Raw genomic sequence first — 25,731 nt, forward strand, 5'->3', positions numbered from 1 at the left:
TTTAAATTATCCTGAAATTACTTGGGCGAAGTTACCTAATTCTGAAAAGTAAAGAACTTTTTCAGCATGGACAAAATGGTAGTGTTGACCTTCATTCCTGCTTCAAGCCAGCTGCTGGCTTGAGTTTTGTCTCTTTTTGCCAAGATGCAGTTTTGCTGTTTCATAATTTGCTTTGGTGAATTCATGTTTTCCTCTTGACATAGCAGTTTTAGTTCACGGTCAGCATGGTGGCAGGCATGGTACTGGAACATTAGCTGAGAACTTTTACATTCTTTTCTTTAAGATGAGTCAGATAGACTCATCTTAGTGATTTTTAGTAGCACTTAACACCTGCCATCTTCCCAAGAGTAGGTCCTGCTTATCTTTCTCATTTGTTCCTCTTGGCCTTTACTGTCCTCATTCATTTGGCTTTCTGTTGTCTAAACTTCCATCAGAATGCATTCTAAGACTTATCTAGCCCAAAATCTTAAAACTCTTCCACATACCTCACACAGAGCAGCATCGAAGACCTATGAATCACAGAGTCAGGTTTATCTTAGCAGTGACCGCTACTCTTTTTGTTCATCGCTCCAATAAAATTCCTGACAGAAACAGCTTGAGGTAGAGGATTATTTGGACCCACAGCTTGAAGATGCAGTCTATGATTGTAGGGAAAACACGGTGGCAGAAGCAGTAGTTTATATTCATGGGAGCTTATCATGTATCTTGCTCACATCTTTATAAGATCAAGAAGATGGACATTGCAAATTTCACATTGCCTATTGGATTTTTGTCTTTTTTTTTTTTTAATTGTGTTCAGTTTAGACAGACATAATGACCTGGGAGATTCAGCCTGTATAAGTACTATAAGGTGCCATGTTCAGGGATTTAACATATAGTTCTGTTGGCCTTATCCCTTGTTACTGGGAAATGTTAGTTTGTGGTTGCTGTGCCACCTCTCACTGTAGGTGTCCCGTGCACAGTGTGAGCAGGTGGAAAGGTTCCTATACACATCTACCTTCTGTTGTAGTGTTGGAAACAAGGACACTAGAAAGTAAGAAAAGCCAATGTTTCATATAGGAATTTTTGAGAAAAGAGATTAACCATGGTGGTTAGGTTGGTGTACCAAACAGAACTTGGCCAGCACTACATCAGTAAATAGTACATCTTAACACAAGGGAGAAACTACCCAGTGGTGGGAGATCATCAGATACTCAAATTTATGAAGTGAGCCCTGAAGAACTGACATGGTAATTCTCAAGAGCAGCCAGAGGAACTGAAGGAATGGACTCAGGAAGAAACCAACTTAGAGGATGTGGTTATGACTAGCTGCAGAAGAGAGGCTCCTCAGGGTTACAGGTCCTGTTGGGTGCTAGCAAAACTCCCCTAACTGGAGAGACCATGTTGCTTAGTCTCCATTTCTTTAAGGACAAAGCTGTCTGGTAGTATGAGCAAGAGAGGAAATACGTAAGGAGCCTGGGGTCCTTTCAGTGTCCTATCATCCTCTACCCACTCTTGAACAATGTACCTGTTACTCACACAGGTGATATGTGTCTATTCATCATATGGCAGAGTTAGATGTTGAATTGAATGGTGCACTATATGTATGTATGTATGTGTACACACACACACAGAGAGAGGGAGAGGGAGGGAGAGAGAGGGGGGGGGCTTGATTGTCTTCTCTGGGTAGGTGATTTTTTTTTTTTTTTTGAGTCCTGAGTTATATATAGCACTCCATCAGATCATCAGAAAGCATGCCAGGTTAGTGGATGAACACTGTAGGCAGTGACAGAAGCAGAACTTTGTCCTAGACAACTTTGGTAAGAAACAAGGAATATATTTGCAAGTGATTTGGAAGGTTTTATGCAGGGGAGCCCCATGAACTCTCTCTGGCTGCTGTTTGAGAGTGGATAAAGGCGAGTAGAGGCCAGTAGAGAGCCTGGCAGTCACCAGGTGAGGTGACAGCGGCTTGCTCTGAGTGACAGGTTGTGTATGTCCTAGTTTGAGGTAATGGTAGAAGTGGGCATAAGCTGGGAGAGAACAGTCAGCCTTGTGACTGGCCTGATTCATCACCAGTGTCAAGTTGTGCTGTCCACTTATCTCTCTACACCTGGATGATGACAATCAGACTGTATACTTTTAGTTTTGGATTGATCTCATTTTCAGGTTTAATCCAATCTGCATAAAAACCTGAGTGTCTTACCTAATTCAAAGCTTCTCCTGCAGCTGTAAAGGGCATGATAGGAATCACTGTGGTAGAGGCTATGTCCCATGTCATTGTACCTTCTGTTTTCTTCCATAGTGGAGGAGGGGGCCTGGAAAAGAAACATACAGGTTCATGGTTCTTGTCAGTTGTCTATGGCTTTTTTGGCTATAAGGTGCTTGCTCTAGGTTATATATGGCTGGGCTGCAATAGGAGAAATACTGTATGCTTGATGTCTGATCTATGCCATGAATTTTCCCCTGGTCTGGAGGTTGGATACTGAAGGATGCTTAACTGTGCCTTCTCATTGTGCAGCATTTATGTGTGTGGGTTCTTCGCTGATGATTGCTCCTCCCATGTGGTAGTGACAGTGCAATTCCCTACTCTATCTGCAGGGCAGGAAGCTCTTGGGCTCTTCCATTTCAGAGTCTGGTATGTGTGAAACCTTTGGGTCACTTTAGCCTTGAGGTGTCTGCTCCTTGTTCAGCAGTAGCCTAGGATGGTGTAAGGGTGTGTGTGTTGGGGGGGGGCATGCATACCTGCTCCTTGCTCAACTCCTCTTGGGCTGTGTCAGTATTTCACATCTGATCAGGGTGAAGAACACAGCTACCTTGGTGAACAGGAGGTACAGGATACATTCCTCACATATGGCCCTTTCCCTTCAAGAAGTCTATGTCATGTGTCAGTGTTGGAATGTCAGAGCAGGCTGCCTTCTGCTGTGGACTCTGACCCTAACTGTGCCCTAGCCTTCTTTGTCTAGAGTGTTCTCAGGCTTCCTTGTTGGTAGTCAGAGCAGACAGCACAGGTTCTGGGCCCACTGCCACTGTTTGTCAGGCAGTTTCGGGTGTATCACATCTTAGAGGTGCCTGCTGGGGTGATGATCATCACATGCTGATTAGGGCACTGCAAGTCAAGATTATTTACCAGCCCAGCCTGCTTGCCTGCCTCCCTCCCTCCCTCCCTCCCTGAATAAAATCTGGCTGGGCAGTGGTAGTGCATGCCTTTAATCCCAGCACTGGGAGGAAGAGGCAAGTGGTTGTCTGTGAGTTCAAGGCTAGCCTGGTTTAGGAAGCAAGTTTTAGGACAACCAGGGATACACAGAGAAACTCTGTCTCAAACAAACAAAAAAGAACAGAATCTGTTGGATGTTCTCATGTTATGGTAAAAACCTGGAAGTAAGAACAGCATTGATCCAGACAAAGCCTAGAATTTATTTCCTATCCAGTGTGCTGCACACTGAGGCAAGAAAATCTGGACTGTATAATGAGTTCAAGGCCTGCCTGTGCTGCTGTGTAGTAGACTTTGTCTCCCATTAGTCCCCTTTCACTCCCTAAAAAGTTCGCTATAGATTTCAGTGTTTATGTTGTAATACTTTTATAGTAGGTATTTTTGTTTTGTTCTGTTTTTGAGACAGGGTTTCTTTATGTAGTTCTGGCTGTCTGAGAACTCACTGTATAGACCAGACTGGCCTCCAACTGACAGAGATCCACCTGTCTCTACCTCCTGAGCCCTGGTTTAAAAGTCATGCACCATTACACCTGGCTCTAGAAGGCATTTTAAAAAAGTCAGTAGACAATTGATTTCATAAGCATAACTGGTGTGTTATTTTCTATTTTTAAAGCAGGGTCAAGATTTTCTTCTGCACTCCTCACTTGGGAGCTCCCAGCCTGAGACCAGTGGTTCTGGGAGACTAGCCCTAGGCACACAGACGATGACCTCATCAGGGCTAGGCACCACGCCCTCAGATGCCTGCTCATGTGAAGCCTGCAGTGAGCGCAGGTATGTGTTGAGTTGGTCATGCTGCTCATGCTGAGGTCATGGGTATCTAGGAACATGTACTTGCCTTGGAAATGGGATTCTTTTGACAAATAACAGTACCTTTTTGGCATACCCCTGAAAATAGAGCATGGCTTGCTATCATGAGGAAAACTACAAAAAGACCAAAATTCCTGCCCTCGAGGGACTAAACACTAGGAAGCTGGGCCTCATAAAGAGAAAAGTGGGAGAACTCTTGGAATTTAAAAGAAAAGCCAACTGGTATTTTATGCCATAATCCCAGTACTTGAGAGACAGGGGGATCTACAATTAAGTTTCAGTGCAGTCAGGGCTTTTTCTTTTATCTCAAGAAAAAGAAAATTAATTAAAAAATTAAAATGAGCCCAAGGTGAGCATAAAGTGTATGGAGGAGGGAGTTGTGATGGAAGTTGCTAGGAGTTGAAGGAAGAAAAGGCCAGTACCTGATAGAAAAAGGCTGTACCACTGGTCTGGGACAAGGATTGACAGAATTAAGTGGATTATATATACAATATGGGGATTATATATACAAAATATGGGAGTTGGGGACTTAGGGAAAGTTCCATAGACTGTCTCTCTTAACTCTGCTGGTTCCTGTGTTGACACAGAGATATCTCAGCAGAGACAGACCGGGAACCGCAGCAGCTTCAGAACTATTGGTCAGAAGTACGCTACATGGTCCGATGCATATACCGCCAGGCGGGGACCCCACTGGCAGAAGACCAGGACCAGTCTCTGGTTCCCGACAAAGAGGGAGTAAAGGAGCTTGTGGATAGGTACAGTTTGCCCCTTCATGTTACAGCCCCATCCAACCATTGCCCTCCTTGCTGCCCATGGAGCCTCAGTGCTTGTCCTGAGTAAATCTCAGCTAGGCTTTTTGAGCTATTGGTACAGCTCAGGTCTTCAGCAGACAACTGACCTTGTGGGTAAAAAGTTGCAGGTTCTCTTGTTTCTAAGTTGAGATGTTTCTGTCATGTATTAACAGTAACACAGTCAAGATGCCAGAGTCTTGGATGTATCAGGTGATGCTGGGTACTTTCATAAACACTCTTGCATTTGTAGCTCAGGGAGAAAGGCAAGAGTAGAGTGTTCCTGTCCACTAAAGCACTGTGAGACCATGCAGCTTGTGAAGGCACCTACCCCTGAGGTGCACAGCAGCTTCTGTCACAGGGAATGGCTCCTGCCCAGCATCTGTTCTATAACAGGTTCCTTGTGCCCAGTGACTGACAGAAAGAGGGGTGAGCATCACTTCCGTTTTTCCTTAACAACTTAAATGTGCCATTTCCCCCCTGATTTTTGAAATGTTCCAAATAAAGGCAACAAATCTGAGCCTGATATTTCATGGATTGGTTGTCGTTTTGTTTTGTTTTCACATTTTGATTGCACACTTTTGGCATCTTACAAAGTCACAGTTGCCGTACAGTATATTATGTCAAAGAAGCAGGGGCATTGATTGGCAAAGCATTGTGTTCAGGATTTGACCTGTCTGCTACTTAGTATTATATGAGACAATTCCAGATGGCTAGTGCCTTTTAAAGGAGCGATTTCCTAGCTAATGGCACATGAAACCCATGACACCTCAGACCCCTTCATGCTACATCTGTGATGCTTAAGAATAGCATCAGCACAGGATTCATTCAGGTGGAGCAGCATCTATGAACACATGTGTGAATTACTGAGTGGATGAACTACTTAAGATTTCATAAGAAATCTGTTTGCATGGGCTGGAGAGATTGCTCAGTGATTAGAAGCATTGGCTGCTCTTGGAGAGGACTTGGGTTTGGTTCTCAGTAGTCACTTAGTGGCTCATAGCTGTCTATAACTTTAGGTCCAGGAATCCAACACCCTTTTCCTTAGGCACCAGACACACATGTGGCACTCAGATATACATGCAAGTAAAACTCATATACACATTAAAAAAAAAAACAAAAAACTTTTTATAAATAAAAAATCTGTTCTCAAAAGTACCACCTTTTTTTCCTTAAATTTATAAAATATAGAAATGAACAAAGAATCAAAATGCTTCTAATTTCACTGCGCTGATAAAACTATAAGGAGGTATCCACAGGCTTCCTTTTTTAAGAGTTTGTATGTTTTTGGTACATGCACATGAGTGTGTAGATGTGTACATGTTCAGGGAAGGTGTGGTGTCTTCCTCTGTTGCTCTCCTTCTTGTTACCTTGAGGCAGGGCTTTTCCTGGAACTAGAAGAGCTCACTATTTTGGCTGTGCTGGTTGGCCATCGAACTTTGGATATCTACCCTTTTACAGCTAGGTTGGGTGCCAGTCAGCTTTCAGAAACCACTTGTCTCTACCTCCCAATGCTGAGGTGACAGACATGCTCAGGGATGCCTGGCCTTTTACAAGGGTACTGGGGCTTTGAACTTGTACTTGCAAAGCAAGCGATCTTACCCACTGAACCTTCTCCTCAGCCCTCTAATATTCTTGTGAGTTCAATTGCTCCTTGCTCATTTGAATCTTGTGCCACTGTCCTTAAACTTAGGGAACACATTCTTCTTAAAATTCTTGCCAGACTTAGTGATACCTGCAATCCCAGCATAGAGAAACTAAGGCAGGGTTGTAAATTTATAGCAAGTTCAAGGCTGTCTGAGCCACATAGTAAAACCCTGTCTCCACAAACCAAAGGTTAGGGTAGTTCAGTGATAGAGCTCTTGCATAACATGTGAAAAGCCCTGGGTTTGATCTCTAGTAATGGGGGGAAACCCACTATATTTTAATGTTAAAAAATTAATATGTTTTTGAAATGTAGCAGCCATGGGTGAGAATCCTACCAGTTTATTTTCTCTAAGCACATTGTAAATTGGCTTTACATCTTTATTGCCTTGCACATTGTATACAAGGCTTAGCATATTATCTTGCAGATTGTATACACAGCTTTACATACTGCCTTGCACATTTTTACTTGATTGATTCTTGTCTTTTACAACTTAAGTGATGTGTACCCTTAGAAAGGGAACAGGCGGGAATGAAGAGATGCCTTAACAGTTAAGTACTTGCTGCTGTTGCAGGGGACCTGTGTTTGTTTCCCACAACCTACATGACTCACATTCCAGGAGGATACAATCTCCTCCTCTGGCCTCCATGGACTCAGGCATGCACAAAGTGTGTATAAACTCAGGTACACATACACACATTAAAAATATAAATACATCTTTTTATTTTTTATTATCTACTGGGATTTTTTTGAGACAAGATTTCACCATGTAACTCTGGCTAGCCTGGAACTTCCTGTGTAAACCAGGCTTGCCTCGAACTCACAGAAACAAACCTTCCCGTCTTGAGTACTGGGATTAAAAATGGTTCAGAAACACCCCCCCCCTTTTTTTTTTAATGGAACAGGTACCAACAATGCTCTTCTCTTTAGATTTAATGTGGTGGCCAAAGATTGAAGAATCTGTTAGATAAAGCAACCACTGAACTCTGCTGGTTCTTCATAGTGGTGTGTTCCAGAAGATGTTTTAGTTATTGCTTCTAGTAGATGTTTCAGTTATTGCTTTAGTGGTCCTAGGCTTCCATCTTGAACAGTGGTTCTCAACCTTCCTAATGCTATAACCCTTCAATATCGTTCCTCATATCGTGGTAACCTCCAACCCTAAAATTATTTTTGTTGCTATTTCATAACTGTAATTTTACTACTGTTATGAATCATAGTGTAAATATCTGTGTTTTCCAATGGTCTTAAGTGACCCCTATGAAAGGGTCATTTGATACTCCAAAGGAATTGTGACCCACAGATTGAGAACAACTGCTCTTGAGTCGTTTCAGAAATGTACTTTTAAAAGAAGTGGTAACTTTAACCATAGTAATGCCAAATATTATAGAGCAGGTTTTAAAAACTGGATCACCTTGTTGCATGAGCCTATAATCCTTCATTAAGAGACTGAGGAAGAAAGACTACCTTTTCTCAAAACTATGAGCAGAATCACCTATAAATTTGGACAAACTCGTTACCATGTGGCTAGTTACAAGGATGCATTTCATTGCTTTGTAGATAATTTAAAAATAGGATGGATGACCTGTATTTAAAACTCATTCTAGGGGCGTTGGTGGCACATGCCTTTAATCCCAGCACTCGGGAGGCAGAGGCAGGCATATCTCTGTGAGTTCGAGACCAGCCTGGTCTACAAGAGCTAGTTCCAGGACAGCCTCCAAAGCCACAGAGAAACCCTGTCTCGAAAAACCAAAAAAAAAAAAAAAACCAAAAAAAAAAAAAAAAAACAAACCTCATTCTAATTGTGAAAATAACATGGGCTCATTTGTATGGTATATTGAGTTCTTAGAATGAAGAAAGGTAAACTTAGCCCCAGCCCTCCAACCACGTATCAACTCTGCTGGGATTGGAGCTTGTCACTTTTTAAGTCCCACTCATTGTGTTAGCATCTGGGGCCAGCTCTCAGGCACAGTAGAAGGGAGGCTTTTTCCCTTTGGTTGTGAGTTATAATACCTTTCTCAGACTATTTGGGCTTAGGTCTGCTCTTATGGACAGTGAACATGGAGCAGAGTCCCTACACAGGTTGCTTAAACAGTGAAGTCAGAGGAAGCATTTGGGGGAATGTCAGTTTCCCTGTGAGTTAGTCACACTCCCACAGATTGTCACAAGAAAATTGTTTAATAAAAGATACCCACTGGCATAAAAACTACCTGCCATCTGACACGTGTGGACAGCCATGGTTGAGTAGTGACTCTTTCTTTGTCTCTGTAGGCTCTGTGAGCGGGACCCCTATCAGCTCTACCAGCGGTTGGAGCAGCAAGCCCGGGAGTACGTGCTAGAAATGAAGGTCCGCCTGCTCCGGCAGCTGTCTGCTGCAGCAAAAGCCAAGGCGCCATCTGGCTTGCAGGGCCCACCACAGGCACACCACTTTGTCTCTCTACTCTTGGAGGAGTATGGTGCCCTCTGCCAGGCTGCACGATCCATCAGTACCTTTCTTGGAACTCTGGTGAGAGACCATGCCCACTTCTTTTCCTTGCTGCTGAGGTGAACAGAAGAACAAAAGCATGTGATAGGGGAGGTATATGCAGCTAGGGAACTGATTGTACTGTTAAGTCCTCCTTGCATAGTCATAGACTCCTTTCCACACAAAACCGACTAGGATTAATCATAGTTCAGTGGATTTTGCTGGCAGGTAGAAGCATTGAGAGAGTTAATGTCTAGGAGCCACAGCATGGAAATCTGTTTGGGAAGACCTAAGCATTAGTAAGTGAGGAATTCGGATATGGAGGTGAAAACAGTGCTGCATTGACAGGAAATCCAAGAAGTTTTTGGTGTCTTGGGTTGTGTGACTGGTGCTGCACTCGATGAAAGGGCCTCTTGCCTGGATTTCTTCATGTGTGTGCCAAGCAGCAGTGCAGGAAAGGGATGGGTTTACTGAAGCAGCCTTGCCCCTTCCTTATAGGGTTCTAGCAGGGCACACAGTGAATCTCTGATCACCCCATTCCTGGGTGGACAGAGAGAAGCATTTCATGAAAATACAGTCATTGCAGTTGGAAGCTCACCAGAATCCCCAGGGACAACCACAAAACTCCCTTAGCTGCCTCCCCGTTTCATCAGGTGTGGTCCCCTCCTCCCTGTAGTCTGCAAGGCTTCACCAATATTTCATCTGATTATTAAGTGACACTTCAGTGGGTGGGTTTTAGTGCTTTCTTAGTGGTGGCTATGTTTTGGGGGCAAAAAATACAGTAATCATTTGGTTCTTTATGTGGTTCTGATGTTAATGGGGCTCTCCAGAAAAGTTCACATAATACTACTTGGCAAGACATTGCAACGGCCCCAGACTATCCAGTTTCCCTGCTGCAGTCTACCACTGTGCTAGGTAACCACTTACAAGAAGAGGTGTCTGAGACATGTGTATATAGAAAATTGGGTGAGGTGACTAAGGCAAGCTGGATGTGAGGGCCTTGGTAGTTGTAGTTGTTCTATGTACCCTCTTGTACTTTTCAGCCCCCCTCCTCCCCTCTTGGGACTCTGCCTATTCTAGACTTGGTTTCAGAGCTGCTGCTCTAGAGAACCATGTACCTGCCCATCTCCCTGAAGAGTACCAGCCTAGATTAAGGTGCTGTCTTTGTGTGTGTTTTTTGTTGTTATTGTTGTTGTTTTTGTTTGTTTTGGTTTCTTTAAAAGGCATACTCTCCAGAAAATTTTGCTGATGTCCAGCCCTCCTCAGATAACTCCATCTTACAAAGTTAACAGAGTTTAACTTGAGCTCAGTGGTAGAATCATGGCCTATTATGAGCAAGGCCCTGGGTTTCATCACTAGCCCTTCACAAATACAACTGGAGGTCACCAAAATTAACCATTCCCAAAATCTATGCATTTCTTTATACTTCATTAAGAGTAGAAGTTGTTTAGCTGCACATTTGATACTGCCCTTTTACTATCAAATATATTTTTATGCATTTACCACCAAAACTATAAAATCCCTGACAGTTAAAATTAAAAAAAAAAATCCTCTTTCATAATTCATATTCATTACCTCCATTCAGTACTTTCTCATCTTTCTTGCTGTTTTCTTCATGGGTTACTGTACCCACGTGTACATTTGTTAACATACATACATATATTATTGGCTAGATTGTGCAAGTGAGAGAGAACATGCAGCTCTTTTTTTCTTAATATGTATTCTAAGCCCACCCATTTTCCTCAAGATTGTTATTACTTCTTTCTTCAGAGCTAAATACAATACACATACATAAATACATACATACATACATAATACATACATACACACACACACACACACACACACATACCAAATTTCATTGTCCATTCATCTGTTTGTGGACAATTAGATTGATAATAATTCTTTACTGTAGAGAATAAAGCAGTAATAAACATAGGAGTACAAATATCTCAATGATAGGGCATGGAGTTCTCTGGGCATATGCCTAGGAGTGAAATAATTATTAACTTATAATAAATATTTCTTGTTGTTTGAACCCACTTAACACTTTGAAAGAACAAAATGCAGATGTGTGATCACATATTTTACATGTAATAATATTTCTTTTGATAATGCATGGCATAGATTACATACTCTGCAATATTCCAAGGGAAACAGATAAGTTTGGAAAGTCATATAAAAGAAGAGAAAAATCTTTTAACACATTGCTGAGAAGTCATAAAAAGGAAGACCTATTGAATCCTGAGAACACCTATGTTTAAGCTGGCATTGGTCCCAGGGATTTCTCCTGATCCTGGGATGGTTAGCAAAAGCTGTGATACACCAAAGAACCTGGAAGTGGTCCAAATTGTGCATAGGTAACGTCTTCCGCAAATGAGAAGCATACTAGTTTCTTTCTTTGTTTTTAAATTTAGTTTACTTTTATTTTAAGTATATGAGTGTTCTGCCTCATGTATCTGTGCACTACCTTCCTGTCTGGTCCCACATAAATCAGTTCAGGAGAGGGCACTGGATCCCCTGTGATTGGAGCTGCCATATGGGTGCTGAGAATCCAACTCAGGAAGAACAGCCAGTGCTCTTTACTGTAGAGCCATCTCTCTAGCCTCTGTTTGTTTTTGAATCACAAAATAAAGGTTGAAAACAATACAGCTGAGAGCAAGAAGATAAAACAGCTACACCCTGAAGATAGTAAATTTTCAAAGAGTATATATATAAAGTAACTATGGCTTCTGTGTCTTAAGAAGTAAAATATATTTAAATTCATGAATCAAGGATTAAGATGATCACAGGATCATCTGGGTTTGGCAGAAAATAAACTCAGAAACTCATAAACACACACCCCTAATAAACTCAGGAACATTCTCTCTCTCTCTCTCTCTCTCTCTCTCTCTCTCTCTCTCTCTCTCTCTCTCTCTCTCTCTCTCTCTCTCTCTCTCTCTCTCTCTCACAAATACACACATATACCTTTCATCCCTGCACTTAGAATGCAGAGGCAGGAGGAATATAAGTTAAAGGCCAACAGAGATACATAGTGAAACTTTATCTCAAACACAAAAAGGTCTGGAGCTGTATATAGCTCAGTATAATGGGCTTGTCCAACATGTTCAAAGCCTAAAGAGTTAAATCTTTGATAGTGCAAAAACAAAGATGGAGACATAAAGCTTAATAGAAAAATAGAGATTCAAAAGAGAATTGATGATTTAAAAGAAGTGGCAGAGCCCTGAGCTCTAAAGGACACAGAAGTGGGACACATCAGAGCAGCATGGAAAATGTAGTGAGGAGCCTCTCGTTACTGACATTTATAGGAAAAACTAGACTGAGAATGCATATGAAGGCTAAAACATCAGAGAGTAATCCAGTCCAGAGGAGTCAGAGAGCACTGATGGACTATGGTGGCACTGCTATGGGTTCCCAGCATGTCATTCACACTGATGAGTTTGCTCAAGTTTCCTAGGAAATAAAGCCTTTTCTTGCCAGAGTGTCTCCAATGAATTTATTTGCATCTGTCAGAATGAGCTTTCACAAAGACAGACAAGAAATGTATTGTCTGGGCTCAAATATACTTTTCTTTTTAAAAATGTTTCTGTATTTGTATGTGCATGCCTTTGGAAGTCAAGAGGACAACTTGTAGGAGCTGATTCTCACCATGTAGGTTCCAAGAGATCGAACTTAGGTCATCAGGTTAACACTAAGCACCATAATCAGCTGAGCCATCTCAACAGTCCTAGTTGAGATGTCAGTTTTTTTTGTCAGTCTGTCCACCCACCCAGCCCAATCCCTTTTTCATCTCTGAGACCACCCATGTCTAGGGTTGGGGTAGGTAGGAGTTACTCAGAATGTAGCAAGGTGGCAAACCATATTGTTTAAGTAAGAGATCTGATTTGGTGTGTTTTGATACAAACAAGGAACTCTTCAGAAACAAGATGTTCTAGGCCTGTGCAGAAGGTGGTAGGACCTGGGGGCTTCCTTCTAAGAAGTTTCATATTTTCATCCACTCACTACATCTGCTGTTATCTTTTTTTTTTTTTTTTCTCCTTTTTAACTAGGAAAATGAACATTTGAAAAAGTTCCAGGTGACATGGGAACTGCATAACAAACACTTATTTGAAAATCTGGTCTTCTCAGAGCCACTTCTCCAGAGCAGCTTGCCAGCACTAGTGTCTCAGATCAGGTATTTTGTCTTGACTTGACTTGAATTGTCTTTTCCTGTGATCATGTGTGTGTGTTCATGCTTGTAGACCACTACATGTGGAAGTCCTTATAGGAAAAATAACAGGGCATAGGGATAGACAGAAAGCTCTAAACCTAAGATTATAATACAGCTAAACTTTTGTTTACTTAAAATTTTTATTTTATGTGTATGAGTATTTTGCCTATATGCATGTCTGTGCTTCACATGCTACAGTGCCTATGGAGTCCAGAAGAGGCTGGATCCCCTGGAACTGGAGTTACAGGCAATTGTATGCCACCATGTTTGTGATGGGACTCAGACTTGGGGGTCCTCTGCAAGAGCAGCCAGTGCTCTTCACTGCTGAGCCATCTCTTCAGCCCCCCAGTTAAACTTTTAAATAATAAACCAATGTAGATGCTATTCAGGTGTAACATTGTAATGCCTCATAAATAATAAAGGTTCCAGTAAACAGTGCTTTACCTCTACAGGCCTTAGTTCAGTCATGGACTGGGCAGGGTTCTTGCATTATGGTGAAGGGAGGTGGAAGAACATGGGATTCAGAGTACCTTTGACTCCTCTAGGCTTAGATGTGCTAACATCTAGGTTTGTAGAGTACTTATGTCACTTCTCATCAGGAGAGCTAGTGAGTGATTCTCTGCTGCCAAAAAGATAAGTGCACAAGTGCAGAACTCTCTAGTAGACATTTGTTGGGGTTAACTAATACTAAATGTAGGCATGCAGTATGTGTATGTGTTTGTCCTGCAACCAGCCCCTCCTTCATCAGCCATTACTCAGTAGAGCTGAGTAGTGGCTACCTCAGTATCATCTCTTCTTGATTTTGTTTCTTATCTGTTAAAATAGAAGCACAGTCCCACAGTGTAGGCACACACTAACAGCAGTCACCTTTACTTGTCTTACTCAACCTCATGTTTAGAGAAAGAACCACCTTAGAAGTAGTTGGTAAGGGCAGGGTGTGCTGCGAACTGGTATGCTTTTTGCAGATTTTACCAGTTTCACTCAGCCTCAGTTTGCTTCCCAGTCATTCTTTCTATGTCCACTATTGCAAAATATTTGATACAAGGCAGTCAGTATGTTTCAGCAGGTAAAGGTTCTTGCCATCAAGCCTAATTGTCTGAGGGTTTGGTCTTCAGGACCCACATGGTGAAAGGAGAGAAGACACACGTTTGTCCTCTGATTTCCACATGCAAGCTATGGCTCATTGGCGCACACACACACATAGACACACAAATTTAAAAGTCAGAAGCATCCAGTACACTCTTAGAAGCTTAGAGGGTGTACTATAATGGGAATGTCTGACTGCCACCCTAGTAAAAGGAAAGGAAGCCAAGCTTAACATGAATGTGCTTTGCCTAAGTTGTGAAGTTCACTGAATTCATCCATGCCTCCCTTGGGGCTAGAGCAATTCTTACTATCTGCCCATTGTTTCTTTTCCTGGTGAATACTGGATTTGATGCATCTGTCATCCAGTTGATTTCCAAAGACTGACAGAAACCATTTCTTTTCTGGGCCCATGTTCTGAATATTTTTGTTTCTCACTAGGAATTGCAGCCACATTCCAAAGATGAATAGTACCCTATTTTGAGTGTTCACTCTAGGGTTTACTTCCTATTACCCTCAAGATCTAAGAAGAAATGAGGTACAGGGAAGAGGGAAAGCAGCATGCCCTCTTAAGGAGTCCTAGTCATTCCAGAAATGCTATCCTTTGTGTCCCACCACAGACTCATTTGTCAACCCCAATAATAGTTTATACTTGAATTTATAGTATACAAGTATAAATTTAATAACTCAAATTTTTCCCACAAATTATTAATGAAATACATAGTTGTATAGGTGTTTTTAACATGTAAAAAAATTATGGAGTAGGCCAGGCATGGTGGCACATACCTTTAATCTCAGCACTTGGAAGGTAGAAGTAGCTGGATCTTTGCAAATCCAAGGACAGCCAGGGCTATGTGGAGAGATCCTGCCTCAAAAGGGGGATAAACAACAAAAAAAAATTAATAAAGTATAATATATGTGAACTGTACAAACACACATGTAGCTTAATACATTATGAGACGACAAACAGCCTATGGCCAGCACTGAGGTTTATTTAATGTGTCTTTTGTATTATTCTTGTTAACATAAATTATTTTAGAGGTCAGTCTGATCTGCATAGGGAATTAGGGAGTTTCTTGGCAGCCACGGTTTTTATGGTAATACCTGTCACAGAAATATATACAGCAACTGGGGTGGGAGGGTGTCAATAGATAAGAGACCTTGTGCAAGCATGAGGACATTAGTTTGAATTCCTAGCACCCACATAAAAATCAGATGTAGCCATACATACCTATAACTTCCATTATTGGGTAGTAGACAAGTAAGTCCTGAGTTTGCTGACCAATCATTGTAACTGAATTGTTGATCTCCAGGTTCAGTGAAAGATCTTATCTCAAGCCAAAAAAGGCAGAAGTAACAGACCCAAGATAGCAGGTCTCCTGCTCTGCCTGCCTCATGCACACACAAAATAAGTAAACTGTCTGCCTAAGGGCTATCCTTATTCATAGAATACTAACAGAGTGACAGAATGCTGCAGGGATCAACTTTTGAGGAGGAAAAGTTTGTTTTGGCTCACTATTTCAGAAGATTCAGTAAATCACAGAAGTACTTGGCAGAGCAAAGCTGCTCACCTTCTGGTAACTCCCAAGCAGAGAAAAGTTTCAGGAATAAAGTACACCAAGTTTCCACCCATTCTGATATGTAGCCTAGTAAACTCTGAACCCATGTGTGGACTAGTCCATTGGTGAGGCCAGAGCCCACATGATCCAGCCACCTACAAAAGCCCTGCCTCTGAATACTGCCGCTCTGGGAACTAAGTCTTCAACACAGGAACCTTTGGGAGACATTTCATATCCAAAAACAAAGCACAAGAAAGCTACTGGCTTTATTGGCCACTTTTCTTTTCTATTTTTTTTATTTAAATAGAAACAATATTGTTTTACATGTCAATCCCTGTTCCTTTGCCCTCTCCTCCTCCCCTGCCCCCCACTAACTCCCTATCCAATACTCTTTCTGCTCCCCAGGGAGAGTGAGGGTTTCCATGGGGGATCTTCAAAGTCTGTCATATCCTTTGGAGCAGGGCCTAGGCCCTCCCCCCGTGTGTCTAGGCTGAGAGAGTATCCCTCTATGTGGAGTGGGCTCCCAAAGTCCATTTGTACTCTAGGGATAAATACTGATCTACTACTACCAGAGGCTCCATAGGTTTCCCAGGCCCCCTCACTGATACCATGTTCAGAAGGTCTGGAACAGTCCTATGCTGGTTTTACAGCTGTCAGTCTGGGATCCATGAGCTCCCTCTTGTTCAGGTCAGCTGTTTCTGTGGGTTTCACCAGCCTGGTCTTGACCCGTTTGCTCATTACTCCACCCTCTCTGCAACTGGATTCCAGTTCAGTTCAGTGTTTAGCTGTGGGAGTCTGCTGCTGGATAAAGGCAATAGGATGGTATATAAAGTAGTCATCAATCTCATTATTGGGGGAGCCCCTCCAATATTGCTTAGATTGTTAGTTGGTGCCATCCTTGTAGATCTCTGGACATTTCAATAGTGCCAGATTTCTTTTTAAACTTGTAATGGCTCCCTCTATTATGGTATCTCTTATCTTGCTCTCCTCTGTTCTTCCCCCGCTCAATCTTCCTGCTCCCTCATGTCCTCCTCTCCCCACTTCTTCTCCCCTCCTCTTCTCCCCTTCTCTTTCTCCTAACTTTCTCTCCCCTCACCCCATGCTCCCAATTTGCTCAGGAGATTTTGTCCCTTTCCCCTTCTCTGGGGGACCATGTATGTCTCTCTTTTTATTTTCCACTTTATTAGGATTATTTACATACTATACAATTCATCCACTTAAAATTACAATTCAGTGTCATTTGACATTAAATTTTTTGATAAATATTTTACCATTTTTAACTATGATTCCATAACATTAGTTATATTTACAGTTAACTGTGTATTTACAAAATATTTTCATGTCTTCAAGCAGAAGTTCTCTTTTCTCCTTATCCTTTGAGAGTCTTTTCTCTGAGTTCACTTGCTGTCTTGCCCCATTTTCCTGGCAATTTACCAATTAAAGAATTGGGCTGTTTGTCTTATAGAGGCACTGTGGGAATGCTCTGGTCACCTCATTCCATCACCAATGCGATCTGCTGGGTTCCTATCAGTTCCACTCTCCTTGATTCAAATAGTCTGTATTTGTAACTTGGAACAGTTGGTAATAGAGGAAGAACACTTGGGAAGAAAGGCAGAATGGAAATTTGTGGTATCTTAGTGATTTTTCTATTGCTGTGATAAAACACTATAACTAAGGCAACTTACAGAAGGAAGGGTTTATTTGGGCTTAAAGTCCCAAAGACAAAAAAGTTCACAGTGGTGGGAAAGCATGGCAGCAGAAACAGGAAGCTGAGAGTTTCCATCTCAACCATGATCATAAAGCACAGAGAAAACTGAAAATGTAAAGAGGCTTTTAATTTCAAAGCTGGTGGATTCCTAGTGACATAATTCCTGCAGTAAAGCTGTACCGCCTAAACCTCCCTAAACAGCACCACCCACCAGAGACCAAGTGGTCAGATGCCCCAGATTATGGGGACAGTTCTCATTCAAACCATCACACATGGGAATTGGGATTTGTTTGTTGGGTTTTTGTTTTTGTTTTTTAGACTTTATTTATTATGTATATAACATTCTGCTTCCATGTATATCTGCACACCAGAAGAGGGCACCAGATCTCATAACGGATGGTTGTGAGCCACCATGTAGTTGCTGGGAATTGAACTCAGGACCTCTGAAAGAGCAGTCAGTGCTCTTAACCTCTGAGCCATCTCTCCAGCCCCTGTTTGTTGGTTTTTTTGAGACAGGGTTTCTCTGTTGTAGCCCTGGCTGTCCTGGAACTTACTCTGTAGACCAGGCTGGCTCAGAGATCCCCCTACTGGCCTCTGCCTCCTGAGTTCTGGGATTAAAGGTGTGTACCACCACTGTGTGGCTTGGTAATTTTATATTTGATGACTAGAATCAGTTCATTGAAGGACAAGACTGGCAGCAGTAGGAATCAGGAGAAAACCTCTTTGAGGGCTGCAACATTCAACTGTTCTTAGGACCTATGGTGATGCCAGGCATTGGTGCAGAGCCTAGATGGACACCTGTGCAGGTGGTTTTGCAATCGGTAGGGTTTTTTTTTTTTTGTGAATTCCCTCTTCTCACTATGCTAACAAATGTGATCTACCATGGCAAAGAAAGTGAAAGGAAAAGATTTTGGCAACGACTTCTGTCTATTTCTGTGAACAATTTTTGATTAAAAATGACTTTATTTCTTTTTATTATTAAACCACTGTGGGGAGTTGCAGGAGAGATGGCACAGTCATTAAGAGTGCTGACTGCTCTTCTACGGGGACCCAAGTTCAATTCCCAGCACCCACACCATGGCTCACAACTGTCTGTAACTCTAGTTCCAGGGTAATCGAAACCCTCACACAGACATACATGCAGGCAAAACACCAATGTACATAAAATAAAATAAATTTACAAAAAAAAACCCCACCAGGTTATTACAGGTAAAATCACGAAGTGGTAGACACTGTAAATAGCTTTGTGTTTTTTGCACATATTTTGCTTGTGTTAATGCACAACATATTTTTATTAAACATGTTTCAGTCGGACCTTTCCTTGACATGAATGTATTTCCACTTCAAAATAAATGCATGTGTATTATTATAACATTTGTATGTTTTGTATTTGTCATTAAGTATTTGTTTTCTTTGGGTCAGTGTATATTAATAAGAAATGTGTATCTTATTAATAAGAGCTCCATATGTTATAGCCTTATTGTATTTAGAATTCTTGTTAGTTTCTTTCACCAGGTGCTAGTAACTCTTTAAGCATCTCCTTTATATGTGGTTCTGTTCAGAGTGCTTTGTGTATATAATCTTTTAAGCCCAGGTAGCAGCCTTGCTGTGTGGTGTGTTTTGTGAAAGGAGGTGATAAAGTTAGACAATAGTGGCAAGATTCTTCTGTCTGGCTTGGAGCTTCTGGGCTCTTCCTTTGTGATAGGCCTTCTCCCTCCTAGGCTAGGAACCACCACACATGACACTTGTAATGAAGACACATACAGCACCTTGCTGCAGAGGTACCAGCGTTCTGAGGAAGAGTTGCGCAAAGTTGCTGAAGAGTGGCTGGAGTGTCAGAAGAGGATCGATGCCTATGTGGATGAGCAGGTAAATGTTGCCTCCGAGGCACAGCCTTCACTCTGAGGCTATTATTGTGTGGCAGCAACAATTAGGTCCTCAGCAGGGTTGTACCTGCTGTCTCTGTGTCCTAATAGAGGACCTTGGGATGTTATCAGGCCTTTCAGGTCCAGCAGCCATTTATCAATCATGGTGCTGTTGAGAGCCCATTCTTCATCCAGAACTGTCCAATATAGAACAGACATAAGGGCAAAGGGTAGTAAGAAAAATGGGATGTGCCTGCTAGACATGGGCCTGAAGGGGGTACCCCTTGCCAGGTGACTACTACATCTCAAAGGAGACACCAGACATGTTCTTTAGATGGTATTTCTGCCATTCATCCTGTCTTTCTAAAGCTTCTGGTGAAGCCAAACAAAAAAGGCTTTAGCTTTTAAAGGTTATGTTTTAAAAGTGATAGTATGAGGAATAAAAAAGAAATGGCAGCCTAGTGTGTATGCAAGACAGTTTGTAAACAAATATTGTTGTTCTTTTGTTTAAGTTACATAGTGCACGATGGAGATTGAACACAAACCAAGAGATACATTAACCATGGAGTTTATTAAAGTGAGGGAGAGCAAGAGGGGGAGAAGGGGGTGCAAAGGGCAAGAGAGCAAGAGGATAGAGGGCAAGAGAGAGACGAAGAGGGGCAAGAGAGCAAAAGTGGGCAGGTGGGCTGTCTTTTAAAGGGGTCCTTTGCACCTGCTTGCAGACTAGTACTCATGGATACCTGGGCTGACCAGAGTACTGCCTGAGTGCATTCTGCCAGGTAACGGGCAGGCCAGCATAAATCCTGAATCCTTATAGATATGAGTAGCTGTTTTGGGTTGAGATACAAGCTGGTCCCACATGAATCCCAAGATCATTGTGCCATTTAGAATTGGCTGAGCCATTACTCCTCTCTGTTTGCTGCTCAATGGTTAGAAAGAGGGTTTCTTGTTCAGAACTTGAGAAAACTCTCCCTGTTTGCTAACTTTGACCCTCATGGTATCAGTGGACTAGTCCCACTTTTCTCACTGTATGGAGTTCACTGCTGCTGAGCTTGTCATGGGGCTAGAGGCCCTGAGAGACCTTTGATTCTGCTGCGATGTGTCCTTGGCCTCTGCATAATCATTGCCTATGCAGTGCCCTCCCTGCTGTTTGAGATTACTAACCCTGCAGGGGAAGCAGTTGTCTCTCTCTTCTTTCTTTAGAGTGGGTGTGGCCCTAAATTATCTTTTTGTTTGGTCTTATAGACAGATTTACTCTCCAGCTGTGCCAGGAACAAGGCTGTTCTTGAGCTGAACAATAGATTACAGTTTAGGGGACAGACTATAGCAGGTAAATTAGCTGCAGAGTCTGCCTATGGATTGGGGGAAGGAGGAGTGTGAGAATGGCCAGGCATAGTATGGGTGGGGCCTCTACTTCAGCTATACCCCTGTAGCCTCAAGAATCAGGTCCTGACCCTATAGATAGCTGGCAGCCCAGTTGCACAGAGGCAGTCACAGAAAAGGGGCCAGCAACTGCTCTTCCTCTGAGCCCTATATGCATAGCAGTCTGCTTTCTGAGCCCTGCTGTTCTAGCAGCAGAGAGATCTGGGTCCAGGAGTAGGAAGGGCCAGAGTGGATGCTAACTTCTCCCTGAGAATCTGCCTCCTAGAATCCTAGAAAGACCCTGGCAGTTAACTCCAGGGTTACCTTCTTACAATGACAATGAGAGAATCACATGAATGATACTTAGTTTTACCTGATCTTTTCTATTTTATACTTTTCTATTTTCTATTTTAAATCAATTTTTGAAAAAGTAGACTGCAATGCACTGTGGCCAATGAGAAGTCTGTAGAGAACATGATTGTTTATTGCGGTTATCAAAATCAGGGAGAAGCAGTGAGGGGTTTGGGTCATCAATACTCTGAAACAATGAAGCAAAAAGACATTTCTCAGTTTCCCATCACTGTGAGAGATTACAGTGAGTAACCGGTATCACTCCATAGTCCATGCTAGCCTTAAACTTGTGATACTCTTTCCTCTGCCTGCTGAGTACTGGTTAAGAGCTTTGTGCCACCCCACCAGCTTAAGAGGAAGATCCCTTGATTTTTGCTGTGTTTTTGTGGTGGTACTTGCTGGAGGTCATGATGGAGAAGGTCCTTAGGGTTCCAGGAAACTGGAAGAAGAAGGCTCTTCAAGTGATGTGCACTTCAAGGTTATGCCCCAGTGACCTAACTTCTACCAGGAGACAATTCCTAAAAGGTTCCTTCACCTTCCAACATTACTATGTGCTAATGAACAAACCTTCAGCATGTGAACCTTGTGTGGACAGTCAGGAACCAGAGTGTAGGTGGCTGGAGAGATGGCTCAGCAGTTGACAGCACTGGCTGCTTTTTCAGAGGACACAGATTTGATTCCTAGTACCTACACAATAACTTGCAAGCATCTGTAACTCTAGTTCCAGGCTATCCAACCCACTCTTGTGGCCTCTGTGGGCACCAGGCATGCATGTGGCACACAGCCATACATGAAGGCAAAATACTAATACACATAAAATAATAAATTACTATAAAAGAGAAAAAACCAAACTGAAGCACCAAAACCAGTCTGTACTTGGTTAACTCTTGTCATCATGGTGAATGATACATGGAAAGGGGATAAGGAGCTGGAGAGGCACAAAGTACCACTGCATTGAGAGCAAATATAGGAGAGCTTTCTTCTGTCCCCAGGGAAGAATCATTGAAGTCAGTTAAGGTTACAAACCACAAAAAGGCTCTAAACTCAGAGGTGTCTCAGCATAAAATATAATGTCACAGGAAAGTTATACAGCTGCCCTGGTAAGACCACCTAGGATGACTCCTGTGTCCTGTAAAGGGCTAGCACCTATACTAGTCTGGGCTTACTACAACAGTAGGAGGAATCCAGTGTGATGTAAGCACTCTATACTTGAGCTAAACATGTGCAGCATCTAGAACATTCTGTAAAGAGGATCTTAAACTTGCTATGGGACAGCTGGCAACAATGCCATACAACAGCAACTAGTGTCTGCTTTGGGCCCCACAGTACTGCTGGAAGTCTCAGCATTCACTGAAAAGCTGCTGCTGATCTTTGCTCTTGGGAATTTGGTAGATGGATACAAGCTGGCCTGTACATGCCTAGTTCTTGGAATAGAGAATGTGCCTAAGTGGGTTGGCAGATATTTGAGGTTTCTTTGGTTATTAATCTTTTTCAGATTTTCTTCTGATTCTCCAGGTGGATTGTTTTATACTTCTTATTTATTTATTTATTTATTTATTTATTTATTTATTTATTTATTTATTTTGGTTTTTCGAGACAGAGTTTCTCTGTGGCTTTGGAGGCCATCCTGGAACTAGCTCTTGTAGACCAGGCTGGTCTCGAACTCACATAGATCTGCCTGCCTCTACCTCCCAAGTCCTGGGATTAAAGGCGTGCGCTACCACCGCCTGACTCATTTTTAAATTTATGTTATTGTTGGTTTTGCACATAGATGAAGGGTGATAATAGGAATAGTGTTCTCAGGACTAGGAAGGTCATGCATATGGGTGAAGCAGACCAGCTCCAGGAGTCCCCAACCAGGCTTGTGGCCTGTCAGGTGCAGGAGAGCAAGCACTTACTTCCCTTTGCACAGGAAATGTACCCTGTTCTCTGAGGTGAGGAGCTCCAAAGATTCTGTTTTTCGTAGGAGAAAAAAAAGTGCTTGTGATAGTATTATGAGTGTCAAGCAAGAGGCTGAAATGCAATAGCTGGTGACTCATTCTTTTGTATTGTACCTCTGTTTTGTTCATAGGTAATCTTTCTTATATATACAATTTAAAAAAATCATTTGAAAGGATCTTCCTTGAGAATGTTCTTTGCAGTTGTTACTAAGGTTTTTTTTATGTACTTTTATATCTCCTGTCTAGATGACAGTGAAAACCAAACAACGCATGTTAACAGAAGACTGGGAGATTTTTAAGCAAAGAAGATTAATTGAAGATCAGGTAAGGTTGACAGGAGAGACATGTAAATTACTGCACAGAAAAGTGGCACTTAGATATCTAAGCATGCTCTTTGTTACAGGATACCATTGAAGACCATTGACAATTCCTGCCAGTATTTAAGTCATTATACACAGTGATTTTAAACTTCAGATACACTGACTGCATTTACCTGTTTCTTGGTCTTTCATATATTTGTTTGAAAAGGAATAATCTCAGTGGGAATTGTGAGAAATGGTACAAGGACCCATATTTCCTGAATTCCTCTCCCTTCCCCTTTGCACCAATTAGCCAATTGCAGCAGATTGAAGTTGAGCTCCCACCAATGGGATAAGACAGAGGCCTTTCTGCCTGAGTATGCTGATAGAACCAGTTAAGTTCTGGCACACTCTTCCCCTTTGAAATCTAGATTCCTGGTTGTCAATCAAGTTTTGGTGCTACTTCTAGGCTAGGCAGCTCTCAGGTCCAGTCTTCTCCACATACCAGTCTTAATCCTAGGTGTCTAACAAATACTGAGCACCCAGAGCAGATTGAGTAAACTTGGTGTCTGTAGCAGTCCTACCTTCTGGTTATCTGCAAAAATGCACGTGGTATGTGTCTACTGGAGATCAGAACATTAACAGATGTGTTTCTGATGCTTTGTTCTTCATTTGACTGGCCCTTCCTGCATACTCCAGGGCTAGTGCCTTGTTTTCTGGTTTTGTCCATCTGCAAAAGATGGGCCTCCAACGAGAGATGACTGACGTGTGGAAACACATGACTACTGTTGATGATGGTCTGTGACACAGTTGTTTCTCCTGTGCTTATTAGTGGCTTCCCAGTTACTCAATGTTAGGATAATCCAGAGTGTTAATCCTGCAGAGACCCCTGGTGGAATTATGTATATGTGAGTTTCACTGTAAAGTCTTCTAAAACAAATGTCCTTAAAACTGTGCTCATTATAACATACTCGAAAGCAGGAGTTTTGTTTTCAAATAATACAGTGTGTATTTGTAGTTGTAGAGGTGGGTTGGGCATTTTCTCAGTGTCTAATTGAAAGCATGCTTGCTTTTCTCATCACAGCTTTGACAGCTGTCAGAAAAGCCACTTTGTGGCTTATGCTAAGATTAGGAGCCTTTTTTCTATGTTTCTCTCAGGTTAAGCATGAAAAAACAAAGCAAACTTAGTTGATTTGGGGAAATATTTGTCTGAAAATACAACTGGGAGGTGCTTAGCACTATCTGTGTACATGTTACTTTTGTAAGGTTTTGATACAGATCACTTGTATGGGGGGGGCACTTCAGTGAAGTCTGTATGAATATATTCACAATTGCTATTTTTGAGAAATATTTATTACAGTAATCCAGAAATAACTAGTTTAATCATTTTAAAGTACACAGAATGATTATTTCTAAAATAAAAGTTCTAGCCAGAAAAAAAAAAAAGATAGGCCTCTTGGATTGTAAATGAGTGTGATTACTGTCATAGTTGAAGTGTGGTCCATGAAATGGGAGAAATGTCTTGCAAATTTAAGCCATTGTTTTATAATTTTCTTTAGTTAACTAATAAGAAAGTTGTTACTGGCGAGAACAACTTCACGGATTCCAGGAGGCACATGTTGTCATCTTCTCGGTTGAACATGCCAGACTGCCCTAACTGCAACTACAGGCGAAGGTGAGCTAGGCTGTCCTGGTGCTACTGCCCTTCAGCCCACACTGAAACAAGAAGAGGTTTGAACCCAACCTTCAGAGTTGGCTTTCTTGGTAACTGTCCTTAATTCCCGATCAGATGTGCTTGTGATGACTGCAGCCTCTCACACATCCTCACTTGTGGTATCATGGACCCCCCCGTCACTGATGACATCCACACTCACCAGCTACCACTCCAAGTGGATTCTGCTCCCGACTATCTAACTGAGATGCGCCCACCTAGTGTGTCATCAGCAAGCTCAGGGTCAGGTTCCAGCTCTCCCATCACAATTCAGCAACATCCCAGACTCATCCTCACAGACAATGGCTCTGCACCAACTTTGTAAGTTTGACTTTATAATGGAGTTTCAAAAATTTATCCAATAATGCGAAATACAGACATCAGTCTACAGAAATATGATCACCATTACAGTGCTTTTTATAAAAAAGGAAAAAGTATCTTTCAGTGTGTTAAGCACCTGTTAAAACAAGAAATCAATAAACCCAAACTGATACTATTTTATAACCTGAAAAAATATGGTGAATTTATAATTGCCAGTTGGTATGCAGGGAAATGTCTTGAAGTTCTGATTTCATTTTCTCATTCTGCCTGCAGTGGACAATGGCTGTTCATCCTTTTCATTGTCAACCCAGTGTTCATGCTTGTTCCATGTCTTGCTAAGAACTCAGATCACATTAGCAAGCAATTGGAAATTTGTGTTTTCTGTATTCCTACATTATAAGAAGTGCATTTCATATTAGTAAGTGGCTGTA

At 41.9% G+C, this 25,731-nt stretch overlaps 1 protein-coding gene across 3 annotated transcripts in view; it reads left to right on the forward strand.

The window, feature by feature from the left end:
- Fam193a (family with sequence similarity 193 member A) overlaps window positions 1–25,731 on the forward strand; it is a 116,276-nt gene that overhangs the window by 43,798 nt on the left and 46,747 nt on the right. For 2 of the 3 annotated variants that reach the window (XM_027387174.2, XM_027387176.2), the window contains exons 3-10: window positions 3,804–3,961; window positions 4,585–4,752; window positions 8,699–8,933; window positions 12,941–13,065; window positions 19,173–19,320; window positions 23,216–23,293; window positions 24,828–24,943; window positions 25,058–25,300. In XM_027387174.2, coding sequence (XP_027242975.1) covers window positions 3,804–3,961; window positions 4,585–4,752; window positions 8,699–8,933; window positions 12,941–13,065; window positions 19,173–19,320; window positions 23,216–23,293; window positions 24,828–24,943; window positions 25,058–25,300 — 1,271 coding nt within the window. The remainder of the gene's footprint in view (window positions 1–3,803; window positions 3,962–4,584; window positions 4,753–8,698; window positions 8,934–12,940; window positions 13,066–19,172; window positions 19,321–23,215; window positions 23,294–24,827; window positions 24,944–25,057; window positions 25,301–25,731) is intronic. The other variant, XM_027387175.2, reaches the window with a different exon arrangement.

Source organism: Cricetulus griseus (genome assembly GCF_003668045.3).
Source record: "Cricetulus griseus strain 17A/GY chromosome 1 unlocalized genomic scaffold, alternate assembly CriGri-PICRH-1.0 chr1_1, whole genome shotgun sequence".
Lineage (NCBI taxonomy): Eukaryota > Metazoa > Chordata > Mammalia > Rodentia > Cricetidae > Cricetulus > Cricetulus griseus.